The sequence below is a fragment of the Geotrypetes seraphini genome, chromosome 3, assembly GCF_902459505.1.
Source record: "Geotrypetes seraphini chromosome 3, aGeoSer1.1, whole genome shotgun sequence".
Taxonomy (NCBI): domain Eukaryota; kingdom Metazoa; phylum Chordata; class Amphibia; order Gymnophiona; family Dermophiidae; genus Geotrypetes; species Geotrypetes seraphini.
The window spans coordinates 250244563-250264198 of record NC_047086.1 but is presented as its reverse complement, the minus strand read 5'-3'; the positions used below and the strand labels follow the sequence as shown (position 1 = coordinate 250264198).

Below are 19636 nucleotides of genomic sequence, written 5' to 3'. Positions count from 1 at the left end.
ATGGATTCCCCCTTATCCATCTGGCTGTTTATTCCCTCAAAGAAGTACAGCAAGTTCGTGAGGCATGACCTTCCCTTGCAGAAGCCATGTTGGCTCGCCTTCAGTTGTCCATTGTTTTCTATGTATTCGCATATTGTGTCCTTTACCATTGCTTCCATCATCTTCCCTGGAACCGAGGTCAAGCTCACAGGCCTGTAGTTTCCCGGGTTACCCCTTGATCCCTTCTTAAAGATAGGCGTGACATTCGCTATTTTCCAGTCCTCTGGGATCTCCCCTGTTTTTAGGGAGAGGTTACATATTTGGTGAAGTGTCTCTGCTATTTCATTTCTCAGTTCTTTTAGTACCCTTGGGTGGATGCCGTCCGGGCCTGGTGATTTGTCGCTCTTTAGTCTGTCTATCTGCCTGAGGACATCCTCTTTGCTCACCTCTAGTTTTACCAGCCTTTCATCTTGTTCTCCGTTTATAATCTCCTCGGGTTCCGGAATATTGGTTGTGTCCTCTCTGGTGAAGACCGACGAGAAGAATTTGTTTAACCTGTCAGCTATCTCTTTTTCCTCCTTTATCGCTCCTTTCCTATCTCCGTCATCCAGTGGTCCCACTTCCTCTCTGGCTGGTTGTTTCCCTTTCACATACCTGAAGAAGGGTTTGAAGTTTCTTGCTTCTCCTGCCAGTCTTTCCTCATATTCTCTCTTTGCTTTCCTGACCTCTCGATGACATTCTTTCTGGTGTCTTTTGTGCTCTTCCTGGTTTTCCTTTGTTGGTTCCTTTTTCCATTTCTTGAAGGATGATTTCTTGTCGCTTATCGCCTTTTTAACTGCAGATGTTATCCATGCTGGGTTTTTAGTTCGATTTTTTTTGCACCCTTTCCTAAACCTTGGGACGTACAGGTCTTGTGCCTCGAGCACTGTGAATTTAAGCAGTGTCCAGGCTTCCTTTACGGTCTTCACCTTTCCTGAGCTGCTGCTGAGCTTTTTTCCTACCATTTTCCTCATGTCCTTGTAGTTTCCTTTTCTGAAGTTGAGTGCTGTCGTTGTGGTTCCCATGTTTAATTTGTATTGGATCATGTTGTGATCGCTGTTCCCTAACGGTGCTAGTACCTCCACTTCCTTTGCGGGTCCCTCTAGCCCGTTGAGGATTAGGTCTAGAGTGGCATCCCCTCTCGTTGGTTCTGTGACCAGCTGCTCCATGAAACAGTCCCTTATTGCCTCTAGGAATTTAGTTTCTCGCGTGCACTTTGAGTGCCCAATGTCCCAGTCTATTCCCGGATAGTTGAAGTCCCCCATAACCACCACCTTTTCTGTTTTGCACACCTGTCTCAGTTCGGCCTCCAGGTCTAGGTCGTTTGTTTCTGGCTGTCCTGGTGGGCGATAGTACAATCCCAATTTGATGTCAGCTCCTTCCCCTCCTGTCAGCTTAACCCATAGTGACTCCAGACTGTCTGCCCTTATTGTTGTTTCGATTCTGGATGAGGCAATGGAGTCCTTTATATACAGTGCTATTCCTCCCCCCTTCTTGTGTGCCCTGTCCATCCTGTAGAGTTTGTACCCTGGCAGGGCCACATCCCATTTGTTGTCCTCTGACCACCATGTTTCTGTGATTCCTATTATGTCTATGTCCTTTTTTCTGGCTATAACTTCTAGCTCCCCCATTTTAGTTCTTAGGCTTCTAGCATTTGTATATACTTCTAAGCATTTGTATATACTTCTAAGGTTAATTGCATTATCTTTGGGACATTGCTGTGAACAAGGCTGCCCTGTAAACATCTAAAAGCTAAGTTACTCAGCATTTCATATTCTGCTCTTTTGACTGGTTTTCAGCATTATATCTGCTTAATTTCTCTTCTCCTCCCTGTTTCTTACTAAAAAAAAAATAAAAAATCACAAAAAAATCCTTCTCTTTCCTCTTAAATCTTATTTCCTCTTCCTGCATTTTTGTTTAAAATACTGTGTTTTAGGTGGTATAAAGCCTATATTTCTGGTGCCTGTGGCACAGGGTGACTAAAGTAGGGAAAATCCTGTTATAAATCCTGTGTTTTAGGGTAGCACTGATAGAACCTGCATTTTTGTTTAAAATACTGTGTTTTAGGTGGTATAGAGCCTATATTTCTGGTGCCTATGGCTCAGGGTGACTAAAGTAGGGAAAATCCTGTTATAAATCCTGTGTTTTAGGGTAGCACTGATAGAACCTGCATTTTTGTTTAAAATACTGTGTTTTAGGTGGTATAGAGCCTATATTTCTGGTGCCTGTGGCTCAGGGTGACTAAAGTAGGGAAAATCCTGTTATAAATCCTGTGTTTTAGGGTAGCACTGATAGAACCTGCATTTTTGTTTAAAATACTGTGTTTTAGGTGGTATAGAGCCTATATTTCTGCCTTACTTGTAGTCTTACTTATAGTCCCACCAACCCCAGGGACCACTATTCATATATAGAGACCCATATAATCAGGACTACTCAAATCAAGTCACTTCACAACCAATCAAGATGACCTTTATTCTATGCAATCACTGTGGTGCTTTAATTCCAAGACATACTATTTGGAGGCTTAAGGCTTGCCCCATCTGTCTTCAACTTGCCAGTATTAAGGAGGAGCTCTGCAAACTTAAACAGGAATTGAATACAATTAAAGCAGCTTCCATCACTCCACAAAATCATACCAACTTACCACCTCTACCTCAAAGAATAAAACAGCCCAGGAATAAATGGGTCACAGTAGGCTCAGGAAGACTGCGACATATAACACAGAAACATCCACCTTCACTAATATTACCTCTACAGAATTCCTTCGCTCCACTACTGCACTGCGATACTCAGGAAAACAGAAGGGAGGTGGGACTTGAACCAATGAAGGAAACTCAAGAGAACAAGAGCACCCTAAGTACAAATAAAAAAGCCAAAAACAGAAAACTATTACTGTTGGGGGATTCCATCATCAGAGGCATTAACCTTGGAACACAGGGCGAGGAGACCAAAATAGTGAAATGTCTTCCAGGATCCTCAGCTACCAGGAGTTCCAGGCAAATACTGACTATAATTAAGGAAGAAACTAAGGATTTTAACACTGATGTTGTTATCCATCTGGGAACAAATGACCTGGTCAACAACTCCACACTTGCAGCACAGAAAGCTTTTCGGGAGCTTGGTGAGGGCGTGAAACCTTTTGTAAAGACTTTAGCTTTTTCTGAAATACTGCCTGCATATGGAAAAGGAGAGCAAAGAGTGAAAAACACAGAGGACTTTAATAGATGGCTCAGAGCCTGGTGTCATCAAGAAGGCTTCAGGTACATAGGAGGATGGGGAAATACATGGAAGGACAAGAAGCTATATTGCACTAATGGGCTACATATTACTACAGCAGGAAAAAGAAACCTTGCAGAGAAATTTAGACAATATTTTTCTAGGCATTTAAACTAGAAGGTGGGGGTGGTGTATGTACGAAGGACAATTATAGAGACCACCCCCGGCAAAAGAAAAGATGTGATAGTAGTAAGGGCTGCAACATAAGCAATATCAGCAACTCATTTCTTAGTATTGCAACGGAAAGTGAAACGACACAAAAATCCATACGAAAAAGGAGATTATCGCTGAAAAATAGCTGGAAAGCGATGACCACAAATGCTCGCAGTCTAAGCAACAAAGTTCATGATCTGCAAGCCCTGTTATTAGAGGCAGATCTAGATATTGTTGCTATCACAGAGACATGGTTCAGTGAATCTCATGGATGGGATGCAGAGATGGTCATAAAGGTGGAGGAGTAGCTCTCTATGTAAAGATCAATATCCAAGCGACTGAAATGCAAGGGACCTGGGGAGAGGAAGAAGCGATATGGATTGCTCTGAAAAGAGAAGATGGAACTTCTATCTATGTGGGTGTAGTCTACAGACCTCCGACTCAATCGCAGCAAATTGATAAGGATCTGATTGTGGATATCCAAAAGTTTGGAAGGAAAGAGGAGGTTCTGCTGTTGGGAGATTTCAACCTGCCGGATGCGGACTGGAATATTCCGTCTGCGGAATCGGAAAGAAGTAGGGAGATTGTGGATGCCTTTCAAGAGGCTCTGCTCAGACAAATGGTGACGGAACCCACAAGGGAAAAAGCGATATTGGATCTGGTCCTCACAAATGGAGAGAGTATCTCTAATGTTCGAGTGGGTGCTCACCTGGGTAGTAGCGATCATCAAACGGTTTGGTTTGATATAACGGCTAAAGTGGAGAGCGGCCGCACGATACTTAAAGTCCTAGATTTCAAACGTACGGACTTTAATGCAATGGGAAAGTACCTGAAGAAAGAGCTGTTAGGATGGGAGGACATAAGAGAAGTGGAAAGACAGTGGTCTAAGCTGAAAAGAGCGATAAAAATGGCTACAGACCTTTATGTGAAGAAAATCAATAAAAACAAGAGAAAAAGGAAGCCGATATGGTTCTCCAACCTAGTGGCTGAGAAAATAAAGGCGTAAGAGTTGGCGTTCATGAAATATAAAAAAACCCAAGAAGAGGAGAGCAGAAAGGACTACAGGGTGAAACTGAAAGAAGCCAAGAGAGAGATACGTTTGGCGAAGGCACAGGCGGAAGAACAAATGGCTAAAAATGTAAAAAAGGGAGATAAAAATTTTTTCAGATATATTAGTGAAAGGAGGAAGATAAAAAATGGAATTGCTAGGCTAAAAGATGCTGGGAACAAATATGTGGAGAGTGATGAGGAGAAAGCAAATGTGCTAAACAAATACTTCTGTTCTGTGTTCACAGAAGAAAATCCTGGAGAAGGACCGAGATTGTCTGGCAAAGTTACACGAGAAAATGGAGTAGATTCTGCGCCGTTCACGGAGGAGGGTGTTTATGAGCAACTTGAAAAACTGAAGGTGGACAAAGCGATGGGACCAGACGGGATCCATCCCAGGATACTAAGGGAGCTCAGAGAGGTTCTGGCGAGTCCTATTAAAGATTTGTTCAACAAATCTCTGGAGACGGGAGTGATTCCTGGGGATTGGAGGAGAGCGGATGTGGTCCCTATTCATAAAAGTGGTCACAGGGATGAAGCAGGAAACTACAGGCCGGTGAGCCTCACTTCAGTTGTTGGAAAAATAATGGAAGTGTTGCTGAAAGAAAGGATAGTGTATTTCCTTGAATCTAATGGGTTACATGGCTTTACAAAAGGTAAATCGTGCCAAACGAATCTGATTGAATTTTTTGATTGGGTGACCAGAGAGCTGGATCGAGGACATATGCTAGATGTAATTTACTTGGATTTCAGCAAAGCCTTTGATATAGTTCCTCATAGGAGGCTGTTGAACAAACTTGAAGGGCTGAAGTTAGGACCCAAAGTGGTGAACTGGGTCAGAAACTGGCTGTCGGACAGACGCCAGAGGGTGGTGGTTAATGGAAGTCGCTCGAAGGAAGGAAAGGTGACTAGTGGAGTCCCTCAGGGTTCGGTGCTGGGGCCAATCCTGTTCAATATGTATGTAAGTGACATTGCTGAAGGGTTAGAAGGAAAAGTGTGCCTTTTTGCAGATGATACCAAGATTTGTAACAGAGTAGACACCGAAAAGGGAGTGGAAAATATGAAAAAGGATCTGCAAAAGTTAGAGGAATTGTCAATGCCTGGCAACTAAAATTCAATGCAAAGAAATGCAGAGTAATGCATTTGGGGATTAATAATAGGAAGGAACCGTATATGCTGGGAGGAGAGAAGCTGATATGCACGGACGGGGAGAGGGACCTTGGGGTGATAGTGTCCGAAGATCTAAAGGCGAAAAAACAGTGTGACAAGGCAGTGGCTGCTGCCAGAAAAATTCTGGGCTGTATAAAGAGAGGCGTAGTCAGTAGAAGGAAGAAGGTGTTGATGCCCCTGTACAGGTCATTGGTGAGGCCCCACTTGGAGTATTGTGTTCAGTTTTGGAGACCGTATCTGGCGAAAGACGTAAGAAGACTTGAGGCGGTCCAGAGGAGGGCGACAAAAATGATAGGAGGCTTGCGCCAGAAGACGTATGAGGAGAGACTGGAAGCCCTGAATATGTATACCCTAGAGGAAAGGAGAGACAGGGGAGATATGATTCAGACGTTCAAATACTTAAAGGGTATTAACGTAGAACAAAATCTTTTCCAGAGAAAGGAAAATGGTAAAACCAGAGGACATAATTTGAGGTTGAGGGGTGGTAGATTCAGGGGCAATGTTAGGAAATTCTACTTTACGGAGAGGGTGGTGGATGCATAGAATGCGCTCCCGAGAGAGGTGGTGGAGAGTAAAACTGTGACTGAGTTCAAAGAAGCGTGGGATGAACACAGAAGATTTAGAATCAGAAAATAATATTAAAGATTGAACTAGGCCAGTTACTGGGCAGACTTGTATGGTCTGCGTCTATGTATGGCCGTTTGGAGGAGGATGGGCAGGGGAGGGCTTCAATGGCTGGGAGGGTGTAGATGGGCTGGAGTAAGTCTTAACAGAGATTTCGGCAGTTGGAACCCAAGCACAGTACCGGGTAAAGCTTTGGATTCTCACCCAGAAATAGCTAAGAAGAAAAAAAAAAAAAAAAAATTTAAATTGAATCAGGTTGGGCAGACTGGATGGACCATTCGGGTCTTTATCTACCGTCATCTACTATGTTACTATGTCACAGCCTTAAAGCACTACTTTATAGGGATTTCTGTAGGAGGTGGACAAACTTTTTCTAAGCTATAATTTGTGGCTATTGCCAGCAGCATGGACTGGGGGTGTGCACCACTGGCTCTCCTCCTGAAGCAGACAGTACCCACTGATGCAGCCTTGGTGGGGGGAATAGAGAATGAGGGACAGAAAAAGCAACATAACATGTTAACAATTTAGTCTGGAAATCCTTTCTTACTCTACAAAAGTTAAGGAGGGCCAGATCCTCCTTCCAACAACATTTTAAGATACTAGTACAGTCAACAATACTGAACTACTGCAATGCACTACTTTCAGGAATTTCTGTGAATCTAATGAAAAAACTCCAGTTGATTTTTGCCAATGTTTTGTATCATTACAAATCAAGATTTGACCATGTCACACCACTGTTCATAGAACTACACTACCTACCAATTGACAAGTAAATGGAATTCCAAACTATGCTTTGTAGCATTCAAAACACTATATGGTGTTTATATAATAGCTATATTCAAAACACTATGGTGTTTATATAATAGCTTTCCTAGATTTACCGAACTACGTATTAGGTACATCGGCTAATCATCACAACTCTGACTGTTTCCAACTCTGAAAGACATAAAATACAATACGCCTCTTAGCAAAAAAATATGAACTTGCTTCCCATCGAAATTCATGCAACCATTGTATATGTACTGTTCCGCAAACATCGGAAAACATGTTTTTTTCAAGAAGTCCCTGGCTTAAGGCACGGGTGTCAAACTCAAATACCGTATTTTTTGCTCCATAAGACGTACATTTTCCCCCAAAAAAGTGGGTGGAAATAAGGGTGCATCTTATGAAGCAAATACCACAACCTTATGAAGCAAATACTTTTTTTAAATTCTGGTGCCCTCCCTCGCTGGATATGGTTGCCTCTGATTCCTCTACTCTTGCAACAGAGTGGCGCACAAGGCTGCCTGAGTTTGGAGTGGGGTAGCAGTAAATGTGGTACTGGGGGAGGGGAGATTTTTTTTTTACCTTTTTTTTACCAGTTAACTGTATTACAACATTAATGGTTACTTACTGTTTTATATGCCATATATATGTATACAGTATATGTTGTAAACCGCCTAGAACTGAAAGGTATTGGCGGGATAGAAGACATCAATGTAATGTATAACTATGTAACATGTATGATTCTATGTATAATTCTACAGTATGTAGTAATATGCTGCTGGTAATCTGCTTAGAACTCCAATTTGTTTGTTTATTTCTCACCCGCCCTTATCCAGGGAGAGTTACAAAAGAACATAAGAAGTTGCCTCCACTGGGTCAGACCAGAGGTCCATCGCGCCCAGCGGTCCGCTCCTGCGGTGGCCCATCAGGTCCATGACCTGTGAAGTGGTTCCTGACCATTTCTATAACCTACCTCTACTTCTATCTGTACCCCTCATATTAACATACAAAATAAAACTTCTACATTTGTCGCACAAAACACTTCAAGGACACACTGTAACAAATTACATACTTACAGCTCCTGATTGTTGAGGCCTGACTTTAGTGCAGGAAGAGGCGCACGGAGCATACCGCGAGTGATTTCCTTCACTTGCCGGCGCTCTGACTGCCCTCTCTTGTCTCCCCCGCTAAAAACCATATTCACGGTGGTTCCTAAAACGGAACCCCTGAGAATATCAGGGGAGTACTGTATTTCATTTTACAGAACAGATGTAGTTTCAGCAGTTTCCTAAAGTTCTGTACATTTTGCTGGTGGCGAATGTATCCTGGAAAGTTGTTACATCCCAGGGGCCAATGCAGTGAAGACACTGTTTCTGGAAGAGGAAAGATGGCACAGACAGAGCAGTCGAGAAGGCTCACACGACAAGATGCTCTGGATCAGGTGTTTAGGGGCCAACTTCTGTAAGCACATAAAGACATTCACCAGTAGTTTGTACCGTATCTTATCCTGTACTTTCAACCAATACAACCTTATAAAATATTCTGTTACATGTTCACATCTGTCCAATTTAAACAGAGAGCGCACCACTGAATTTTAGGCCACCTGAAGTGCCCCAAAAACTGATTCTGGTACTCCCAGGAACACTAGCCTGCAATAGTCAAAAATGGACAAAACCATCGACTGTAACACCGTCCTAAACAATGTGGCCGTTAAATAAGGTCTCAATCCATTAACTAACCGAAGCTGAAAATACACCTTTCGAACTACAGCAAGCACCTGCCCTCTCGTAAGTGAGTTCTGAATCCAAAAGCACACCAAGATACTTCACCTCGTGCCTTACCAATACTCTCTCCCCCAACAACTCAACTGTCTCCGGAACATTAGCACTCAGGGATCCTGTGACATACAACACCTGAGTCTTCTGAATACTTAACTTCAGCCTGTTATAGTCCATCCAGTGTTTAATTGCTACCACTACCAACTGTAAGCGTGATGAAGCCCCATCAAAATCCCCTTCAATGGGGAAAAGGAATTGGTTGTCATCAGCGTACAGTTGGTATGATTACAGGTCCAAAACCAGTTTACACAGCAAACAAGATACAGATTGAATAAGGCCGCAGAAAAAGCAGATCCCTGCGGCACCCCTATTTTAACCTCCTTATGGCTAGACACTTTTTCACCCATAAGCACCTCTTGTTGTCTCCCCCTCAGAAAAGACTCAAACCAGGCAACGACCAATCTGCAAGGATTCGGCAGGCCATAGTATACAGTATGTGCTCCTTTCTGGTTTCTCTAAAACATCATCTTACAAGAATCCTGAAACTGAAATCATGCATCTCTATCAATAAAACAATTATTATCTTCAATTTTTTTTTTTTAAAGGGTTTTCAAAAATATTTTTTCCATGAGTTATTCATAATAATTTCAGAATTTTAATTTATTCAATGAACGAAGCTATATATCTTGATGTGGGGATTTATCCAATGGTTTGCTTAAGCAAGAAATAGAGTGTACGGTATTTTCTGATTTTCATACATTTATCCTACAAGATTTAGATTCTGAAACTAAGACCCTCTTTTACTAAGGTGTGCTAACCAATTAGCGCACGCTAATCGATTTAGCACGTGCTAAACACTAACACATGCATGTTAGTCTATGGACGCATTAGCGTTTAGTGTGCGCTAATTCAATTAGCGAACGCTAATTGGTTAGCACACCATAGTAAAAGAGAGGGTAAGTAACTTTTTTTAAAAAATTCCTCTACTTGGATGAAAACGTGTGGCTTTGAGCCTGAAGCCATGATTTTTGCATAGGACTCTACAGCACAGTTACTTACCGTAACAGGTGTTATCCAGGGACAGCAGGCATATATTCTCACACATGGGTGACGTCATCTACGGAGCCCCAGCGCGGACAGCTTTTCAAGCAAACTTGCTAGAAGTTTCAAGTTTGCACACTGCACCACGCATGTGCTAGCCTTCTTGCCCACTAGAGGGCGCATCTCCACCTCGTGGTTCTCAGTTCCATATCAAGCAAAGAAGCCATCCCCGGGGAGGTGGGCGGGTTGTGAGAATATATGCCTGCTGTCCCTGGATAACACCTGTTACGGTAAGTAACTGTGCTTTATCCCAGGACAAGCAGGCATGATATTCTCACACATGGGTGACCTCCAAGCCAACCAAAAAGAGGGTAGGTGGGAGGATGGCAATTTAGGAAAACAGGTTACGTAACACCGACTGGCCAAACCGGCCGTCGCTTCTGGACAAAGTGTCCAGACAGTAATGGGAGGTGAACATATGAACCGAAGACCAGGTGGCAGCTTTACATATGTCCTCCATAGGAGTAGAACGGAGGAACGCAACCGAAGCTGCCATCGCCCTGACCTTATGCCCCGTGACTCGACCCGAGAGCGGGAGACCAGCCTGAGCGTAGCAAAAAGAGATACAAGCAGCTAACCAATTGGACAGAGTACGCTTGGAAACCGGATGTCCTACCCGATTAGGATCAAAGGACAAAAACAATTGAGGAACCTTCCGATGAGACTTAGTACGTTGGAGATAAAAAGCCAACACCCTCTTACAGTCAAGCGTGTGAAGCGCCGCCTCACCAGGATGAGAATGGGGCTTCGGAAAAAATACCGGAAGAACAATGGACTGATTGAGGTGGAAATCAGACACAACCTTAGGCAAAAATTTGGGATGGGTGCGAAGAACCACCTTGTCATGATGAAACACAGTGAAAGGAGGATCCGCAACCAAAGCCTGTAGCTCGCTAATCCGACGAGCGGACGTGAGCGCAATCAAAAAGACTACTTTCCAAGTAAGAAACTTAAGAAGAGATTTGTCGATAGGCTCAAAGGGAGGTTTCATCAGTTGAGCCAAGACCACATTAAGGTCCCACACCACAGGAGGAGGCTTGAGAGGAGGATGAACATTCACAAGACCCCTCATGAAGCGAGAAACCAAAGGATGCAGAGAGAGGGAACGACCTCGAGATGTTGATGGAATGCCGCAATGGCACTAAGATGCACCCGAATGGAAGTCGTCTTCAAACCAGAATTCGACAGATGCAACAGATATTCCAGCACCGAAGACACAGGTACCGAACTCGGGTCCAGGTGGTTCGAGGAGCACCAGGATGAAAATCTGGTCCACTTCTGAGAATAACAAAGCCTAGTCGAGAATTTCCGAGAGGCCTCCAAAATTTCCCGTACTGATTGAGACACAGGAACCGAAGTCAAGGGGAAAGGAACCAAGCCGTCAGATGTAAAGACTGAAGATTGGGATGCAACAGCGAACCCTGACTCTGAGACAGCAGAGAGGGAAAGACAGGCAGAAGCAGAGGCTCCCTGACACTGAGTTGAAGAAGCAGGGAGAACCAGTGCTGTCTTGGCCAACGAGGCGCAATGAGAATCATAGTAGCCTTGGTTGATTTTAGATGAACCAGCGTTCTCAAAATCAGAGGGAAAGGAGGGAACGCATAAAGGAACCTCCCCTCCCAATCGAGAAGAAATGCATCGGCCTCGAGACGGTCCCGGGAGTACATCCGAGAACAGTAGAGAGGTAGTTTGTGAGTCTCGGGTGAGGCAAACAGATCTACCTGAGGAGTCCCCCAGCGGTCGAAGATTTCGCGTAGAACCCGGGAATTCAAGGACCACTCGTGCGGCTGGAGAAGACGACTGAGTTTGTCTGCCAGACAATTCAGCTCCCCCTGAATGTAAACCGCCCGCAAGAAGATGTTCTGAGAGACGGCCCATGTCCAAAGGCGCCGGGCTTCCTTGCACAGAGGCCAAGAGCCCGTCCTCCCTTGCTTGTTGACGTAATACATGGCCACCTGGTTGTCTGTCTGAACGAGAACCACTTGATCGTGCAGGAGGTGCACGAAGGCCCGAGCCGCCAGATAAATGGCTCGGAGCTCCAACACGTTGATGTGACACCGACGATCCGCAGCCGACCATCGGCCCTGCGTCCGCAGACCGTCTAGGTGAGCCCCCCACGCATACTCCGAAGAGTCTGTCGTCAGGATCTTGCGATGTGGAGGAACGCGAAAGAGTAAACCCCCGGATAGATTGGTAGAGTTGGTCCACCAACGGAGCGAGCGTCTGAAATATGGAGTCACAGTCAAGCGATGAGATACTGGGTCCCGGTCCTGACGCCATTGCGAGGCCAAGGTCCACTGAGGTATCCTCAGATGTAACCGGGCAAATGGGGTCACTTGGACCGTCGAAGCCATGTGCCCCAAAAGAACCATCATACGTTGAGCCGATACTACCTGCAGTTGCGAAACCTGTCTGCCCAAGCGGAGCAGCGCTTCCAGCCGTGGAGCCGGGAGGAAGGCACGGAGGAGAACAGTGTCCAGCACGGCTCCTATAAACTGGAGGGATTGAGTCGGGCGCAAGTGAGATTTGGGAAAGTTCACCTCGAACCCTAGACTCTGAAGAAGCGTGATAGTCTGTTGGGTCGCTGAAATAACTCCCTCCCTTGTTGGGGCTTTGATCAGCCAATCGTCCAGATAAGGAAAGACCTGCAACCCCCGGGAGCGCAGAGCAGCCGCGACCACCACCATACATTTCGTGAACACCCGAGGGGACGAGGCCAGACCGAAGGGTAGTACACAGTACTGCAGGTGCAGTCCCCCGACCTGAAATCTTAAAAACTTTCGGAAGTCGGGATGCACCGGAACATGGGTGTACGCTTCCTTCAAATCCAGGGAGCACATCCAGTCCCCCTCGTCCAATAGAGGATACAGAATCGGAAGCGATAACATACGGAACTTCTCCCTGACCAGGAACTTGTTGAGCTTCCGGAGATCCAAAATGGGGCGCAAGTCCCCGGTCTTCTTTGGGACCAAAAAGTAACGGGAATAAAATCCCCGGCCCTGCTGATCGAAGGGCACCAATTCTACCGCCCGGAGGCTCAACAAGGCCCTGGCTTCCTCTAAGAGAAGGGCCAACTGGCTCCGATTGGACGGGCACGCCCGGGGAGGCATGGCTGTAGGCTGCCTGGAGAAGTTTAACGAATAGCCCTCTGAGACGGTCCGGAGCACCCATGCGTCTGACGTAATCCCAGACCAAGCCCTGGCAAAAGCCGTGAGCCGACCCCCGATGGGGAGGGGGTTGGGCGACCTCGCGGCGGGGGCCAGCCCCCAGCCGCTTATCCCGTCAAAAGGACGGCGGCGGCTTAGATGCTCCTTGCGCAGCGGGCTTGGAGGCCCCCCCCCTTCCCTGTTGGGTTGGGCGTCGGGGTGGAGGTCTCGAAAAGGCCGGTGTTGATTTTTGTGGGTACCGCCTAGGAGGCTGTCTAAAGGGCCTCTGAGGCGCCGGCTTAGGCTTCGGGCGAACCAGAGACGCCAAGGAGCGCTCCTGGTCGGAAAGCCGCTTGGTAGCCGCCTCTAAGGAGTCGTCAAATAACTCCGACCCGACGCAGGGGAGATTGGCCAATCGCTCCTGCAGGTTGGGGTCCATCTCGAGGGTCCTCAGCCACGCCAACCGGCGCATGGCTACCGCACAAGCCAAAACCCTCGAGGCAAGCTCAAATGCGTCATATACCGCATGAAATAAGTAGAACCGGAGTTGGGATAGGTTCGACGCAAAAGTTGCAAACTTATCCCTGTGTGAATCCGGGATCACCCCCTGAAAGTCCGGCAGATCCTTCACCATTGATCTGAGATAGGACGAGTAGGCGAATGCATAGTTGAGGACCCTCGTGGCCATCTGAGAGTTGGCATATAGACGACGGCCAAATTTATCGAGGGTCCGCCCCTCTCTCCCAGGGGGGACCGCTGCAGAGACCCTAGAAGGCTGCGAACGCTTGAGAGCCGACTCCACCAGGAGCGACTGATGGGAGAGTTGTCCCTTGTCAAACCCCTTGGGGGGGAGTGTCCGGTATTTGGATTCCATCTTGGTGGGCACTACCGCAACTGTAAGAGGGGTCTCAAGGTTCCGCAGTAAGGTCTGAAGGAGGACCTTGTTAAGCGGCAGACGGGGGGATTCCCGTTGAGGGGCTGGAGAATCCTGCTCCTCCAAAAATTCTTTTGTATAGTGGGACCCCGCCAACAGGTCCACCCCCAGAGCCTTCGCCATGTCATGGACAAATTTAGAAAAAGAAGATGTCCGGGTAGGCGGAGAGGGTGACCGAGACTTCTCGACGGAGCCAAAAGGAGAGGCCTGGCGAGAATACTCGATTCCCACACCGGATCCCGAACCCCACGAGGCACGGTCCCGTGACCTCGAAGGGGTTGGGGACACAGCCCGTCGAAGGGACCCCCTGGGGGAACCCCCCGGAGTACGGGGTATGGAGGCTCGTCCTTTCCGCCCCGGCGAGGAGGCCCGGGAACTCTCCCGGATCGGGGACCTGAAGAGATCGGGGTTGTCGAGGCGGAGTTCCTCGACACGCAAAACCCCGCCCTCGGGCGGCGTCGAGCGACGGCTCCTCCGGGGCGAGGCCCGAGACCGCTTGGCCTTTTTTAGGCGGTGCTTCGCTCGAGGTTTGCCCGACGGGGACGAACCCCGGGAAGACCTCGGGGACGAGGACGAGGAGATCCGGCGTACCCAGCGCTGCTTGTCTCGGGGGCGCACACTGACTTCAGGCTGTCTCACCGAGGTCGGATCCGTCGAGGCCGAGGGAGCTTCGGCCGCTGAGAGACCGGTGCCCGAGGCCGAGGTCGCCAACTGCGGGGCCGCGGAGACCGAGGGCGTCGAGGACGAAGCCTGCTGTAGGGTCTCAATGGCTCCGGAAATCTCCGAGGAAATTAAAGCTCGAAGCAATTCCTGGAATGCGGGGATCGTGAGACCCGGAGGCAAAACCTGGGGGTGCTCCGCAGAGGGCGACCTCGGTCTCGAGTATTCCCTCGGGGCTAACCCTTTAGATCCCTTGGACTGGGCAGCGGTCGACGGTCCCGCCGACGAAGAGCCCGAGGATGGCTTCCTGGTCGATGAAACTGAGGAAGGAAGCGGAGACTTACCCGGGGCTTGCTTCTGCGAGGTAACCGGCTTCGAGGTAGCCGAGGGGTCCGATGCCGAGGTCGAGGCCAAGGTCGAGGCCGGGGCCGAAGCCGAGGCCAAACTCGAGGCCTTCCCCGTCGGGGTCTCGGCGGCAAAAAGATCCGCCATACGGGCCTTGCGACGAGTCAGGGCCCGTTTCTGAAAGGTGGCACACTTAGGGCACGATGCTGTCGGGTGAAGGGGCCCCAAACACCTCAAGCAGCACCTGTGAGGGTCAGTGATCGATAAAAGTCTATCACACCTGCCACACTTTTTAAATCCCGTTACGGGCCGGGACATGGGCCCAAAACAAGGCCGGGAACAAGCGAGGTTCCTCGGCCACGGCTACCGGGAGCCCCCGGTAACGAACGGTGGTAAAAATTTTTTTTTTTTTTTTGGAAAAAGGAAGAAAACAAATAAAGAAAACACAGATCACGCAGCGACCGCGTCGAAAAAACGATCACAGCCGCGGCGACAGAAGGCAAAAGAGCACAAAAAAAATCCACAGGGCTTCTGGCTCCGCGGATGAATTTGAACTGAGGACCACGAGGTGGAGATGCGCCCTCTAGTGGGCAAGAAGGCTAGCACATGCGTGGTGCAGTGTGCAAACTTGAAACTTCTAGCAAGTTTGCTTGAAAAGCTGTCCGCGCTGGGGCTCCGTAGATGACGTCACCCATGTGTGAGAATATCATGCCTGCTTGTCCTGGGATAAAACATACTGTGCAACGTGTTATATATTTAAATAAAGTTGTTTTTTTCTAATATGCTTACTATTTTTGTTTTCTTTCATCTTAGGCTGAATTTATGAACTGGAAGTGATTTTCTGAGAGTGGTCCTTGTGAAATGCATTATATAGTTCTCTACTGTGAAGTCCAAATGGTACGCGAAACTAATAGCCAAAGTCGGGCTTCTGGCTTAGACCTTTAAAGACTTACTCCCCCTTTTACTAAGCCACAGTAGAGGCTATGAGCGTCAGAGCATTTAGCACTCCTGGCCACAGTAGAAACCTCTACCATGGCTTAGTAAAAAGCATGGGGGGAGGTACTTACTAGACTTAATCTAGTTTCAGATAAGTCATTTTTTGATACTTTAAAAAGAACTTTAGGAAGTTCAGCAAGAATTCATGGAAATGCTTTTTTAGGAAAAAATTAAGAACAGACAATGTGAATGCTTTCACAGGGGACAGACCAGGAAAAATGCTTGAATACCTGAATAAATTAATGTAAACCGTTCTGAGCTCCCCTGGGAGAACGGTATAAAAAACTGAATTAAAAAAAAATAATTATGAAACTGCAATCATGTAAGACGATGGTTGGCTTAATGAATCTTTTATGTGTTTTGTATTGTATTTTTGTAGTTCACTAACTTCTATCCAACCAGTGACTCCTATTCCACATGACAATCCTACTCATGCTTCCCACAGGCTCCTCTTTCACAGAGTTCTTTCCTCTCAAGCATTAGCTGCAAGCATTTCCTGGTGCTTAAGATCACAACATGTGTCTCCGTCTCAACCCAGATCTGATGGATGTAGCAATTAAAGGACGAATGAAATTTTTGTCCATATCTTCCTCTTCTGTAGTCGGACCTAAATTCAGGACAGAGTTGAGTCATCAAAACAGCAGCTATGCCATGCACAAAGGAGGATGAGGACCTGGCCCTATGCGCAGACACAACCTTCTCTTTCTATTTGCTGCCCAGCATGAGTTACATTCAGGTATAGTGGGTATTTTATCTGTACCTTGTGAGATCACTATCTAAACTGGTACCTGAGGCAGCAGAAGGTTAAGTGACATGCCCAAGGTCACAAGAGCTGTAGTGAGATTTGAACTTTGAACTCAGACTACTCCTTCCCTTCAGAGAGGAAGAATTTATAAATGAGGTGAACTGCCAGTATCTTAGATGCAGAGGGAGCTGGCAAATCCTGAGCCCACCACTGCTAGAAGACAAACCTGCAACTTCAACAGCTTTCTTTCTGTTTGCCTACCAGTGAATACCTGATTTAGCTTTCTTTCGTTTTCACTAAAGAGCTGACTTCTGGGCTTGCTGCTGTCCCACTCTACTTACTGAACAGTAACACAACAGAAGCTGAAAACAATAAAATTATAGCCTACTGTACTGATATATCAGCTGACTTCAAGGCAGTAGTGGCCTTCACCAGAGCAAGCAGGCCAAAACACTGGCAAATCGGTAAATCATTTTTTGCTCTGTGGTCCAGTTTGCTCAGCCTTGTTGTAAATTTAGAATGTAGTATGAACAGATAATGAATACAGTCAAACATGCCTATCTTTAAAAACATACTAAACCACAATAAAATATCAATAAATATTTTTAAGAACAGACCTAGATATAGCCATATGACCTGCCTCTAGCACCAAAATTTGTTAGGCTGTAGAATGTCACCACTACTGCTGCTACTTGCCTTGGACATTAGCCAGTCTCAGTCTTGCAGCAGTAATTCCCATAACAAAATTCACTATGGTGTTTGCACTTTCTCCTTTCGATAAAGTGGCACTCTTTTCTGTATGGATTACAATTTTATTTGTGATTGTAAACCGCTGTTTACCTTGGTAGTTTGTCGGTATATTACAAATAATAAAACTGTAAATGGTAACAGACCCTATACAACCTTACCCTTGGATAGGCTTCCACTGCAATGGGAAGTTTGGGCAAGAGGAAAGGGCCCAAACTACTAAGATCTGTCAACAAGGGTTCTCAGGCTTTGAACAAATTTTGTTATAGAAGTTGCTGCTAAAAAAGTACTTTTTCCATGGAGAGGATGGTAAATACCATTTTCATCTCCACTACCTCCCACAGGAGGGTATTCCAAGCTGGAATTCAAACTGAATGGGATAAACATATGGAACCAAACAAGCTTAGCAATAGATTGCAACAATAGTAATTGAGAAGCAAAGCCATTGCCTGGAAGACTGTACCATTTAACAAATCAAGTATACATATGTCATATCACATGTGTTTTATTTTGTTGGGCAGACTAGTCTTTATCTGTTGTTATCTAATATGTAACATGTATATTAACGAGTCTGAAGCCATTATACAGGACTAGAGACTTAGGTAAATGGGAGCCTGAGGCAATCTTGAGAAGGAAATCCCATCAAGCTGCCAATATGCACCACTTATTTAATCCAAACATGTAACAACTTAAACACTGCTGATTCACCTGAAGAAAGCTGCAGGAGCAAGAACAAACAAACAAAAAAAAAAAAAACAAACACCTCATTTAATCAGCAACTGATACTACTTAAGAAACTTTCTAAAAGACTAGGTGAAAAGACTAGCTGATGACCGGCATTCAGTAACTAAGGGTAGTTAATATCTTAAAAGCACATTATGTGGAATGATTTTTTTAACAGATCGGCTATATGTGAAGGGCAACTAGGCACCTATTAAACTATCTAACACTCCCCCCCCCCTCCGTAGAAACCTCTACTGCAGCTTAGTAAAGGAGGGCCTAAGTGTCTTTATAAAATGCCAGCGAAATCGCAAATAAAATAAACCCACATAAGATACGCAAAAACACGTGTGTAAATCATAACTCCACCCATGCTCCACCCCTAAACACACATTCAGTCCTGTAAAAGAGCATATGTTGTCATCATGCTTAAATTTACCCTATTTTAAAAAAAGTATGAGACATTTTACACATGCTTACTAAAAAAAACAAAAACAAACCCAAAACTTATCAATCCCTAATCCCCATCCCACCCCTCTCAAAAAAAGAAAGAAACCTGTTACACTGCGAAATTGTAAACAACAACACCACCCCCCCCCCCTTGCTGGAAGACCATAAGTTATCCAATAACCGCCTTAACAAGTTTAGCAATGCCGTTCGTTGGCAAATCTCCTCACGAAGATCAAGGTCAAAGGCGACTATGCCCTCCTCCCTCTCCCAGAGCTAGTCAAACACTCGCTCCGCAGCGGACAGTCCAAGGACTCCGGTCTCCCTAGCAACATCACTGCCACTGCGGAGCGCAGGAGCAAACGGCTGGGAAAGAGAAGGGCGGCAGCCAATCGGACCAAACCAACTGCCACACACCGGAGCCCAGTAAAACGACAGAGCCCTTCACATACCCGCAGCAGGGACGAGAGCAGAGGGAGGCACGCAACTCCTCCTAGTACTTACCTCATTAAGTAGTCGCGGAAGTCTTTACTCTTAACATAGTCCAAAGCCTTACGGGTCAAGGATCCTGCCATGCTGAGGGCCGAGGACGTAATACGGACGGACGACTATATACAAAACACCGGCACCACCAGACTACCGCCACCAAATCCACCGCAAGGACGGTCGTTAAAAAGGCAGGGACGCACGAGGACGTAAAGACGTCACGCACCGCCCACACGCTCCGGGCGGGACGCAAATGGTGGGGCGGTGTCCTTTACGTTACTGACGCGAGTGGCGTGAGTTCCACGGTTGCCAGAGTAACTCGTTGCTGGCGTTTTAGGACTGGAGTATCTAACGTCCGGCGGAGAGATTTTTTTGTGTTAGTATTAGGTTTTTGTCCGCTGCGGTGTTCACATTCCAAACGTTCTTCTTTCAAAAATGAAACAAAAAGGGGGAGGGACTGGGTAAAGGCAGGACCACC

The 19636-nt window shown here is 46.4% G+C and overlaps 1 protein-coding gene across 1 annotated transcript in view; it reads right to left on the bottom strand.

Moving 5' to 3' along the window:
- The window catches only part of MPC1 (mitochondrial pyruvate carrier 1), a 73451-nt gene extending 54078 nt beyond the window's left edge, over positions 1-19373 (bottom strand). The window contains exon 1 of the mRNA XM_033938484.1: positions 19177-19373. Coding sequence (XP_033794375.1) covers positions 19177-19247 — 71 coding nt within the window. The 5' untranslated portion in view covers positions 19248-19373. The remainder of the gene's footprint in view (positions 1-19176) is intronic.
- Positions 19374-19636: the final 263 nt, after the last annotated feature.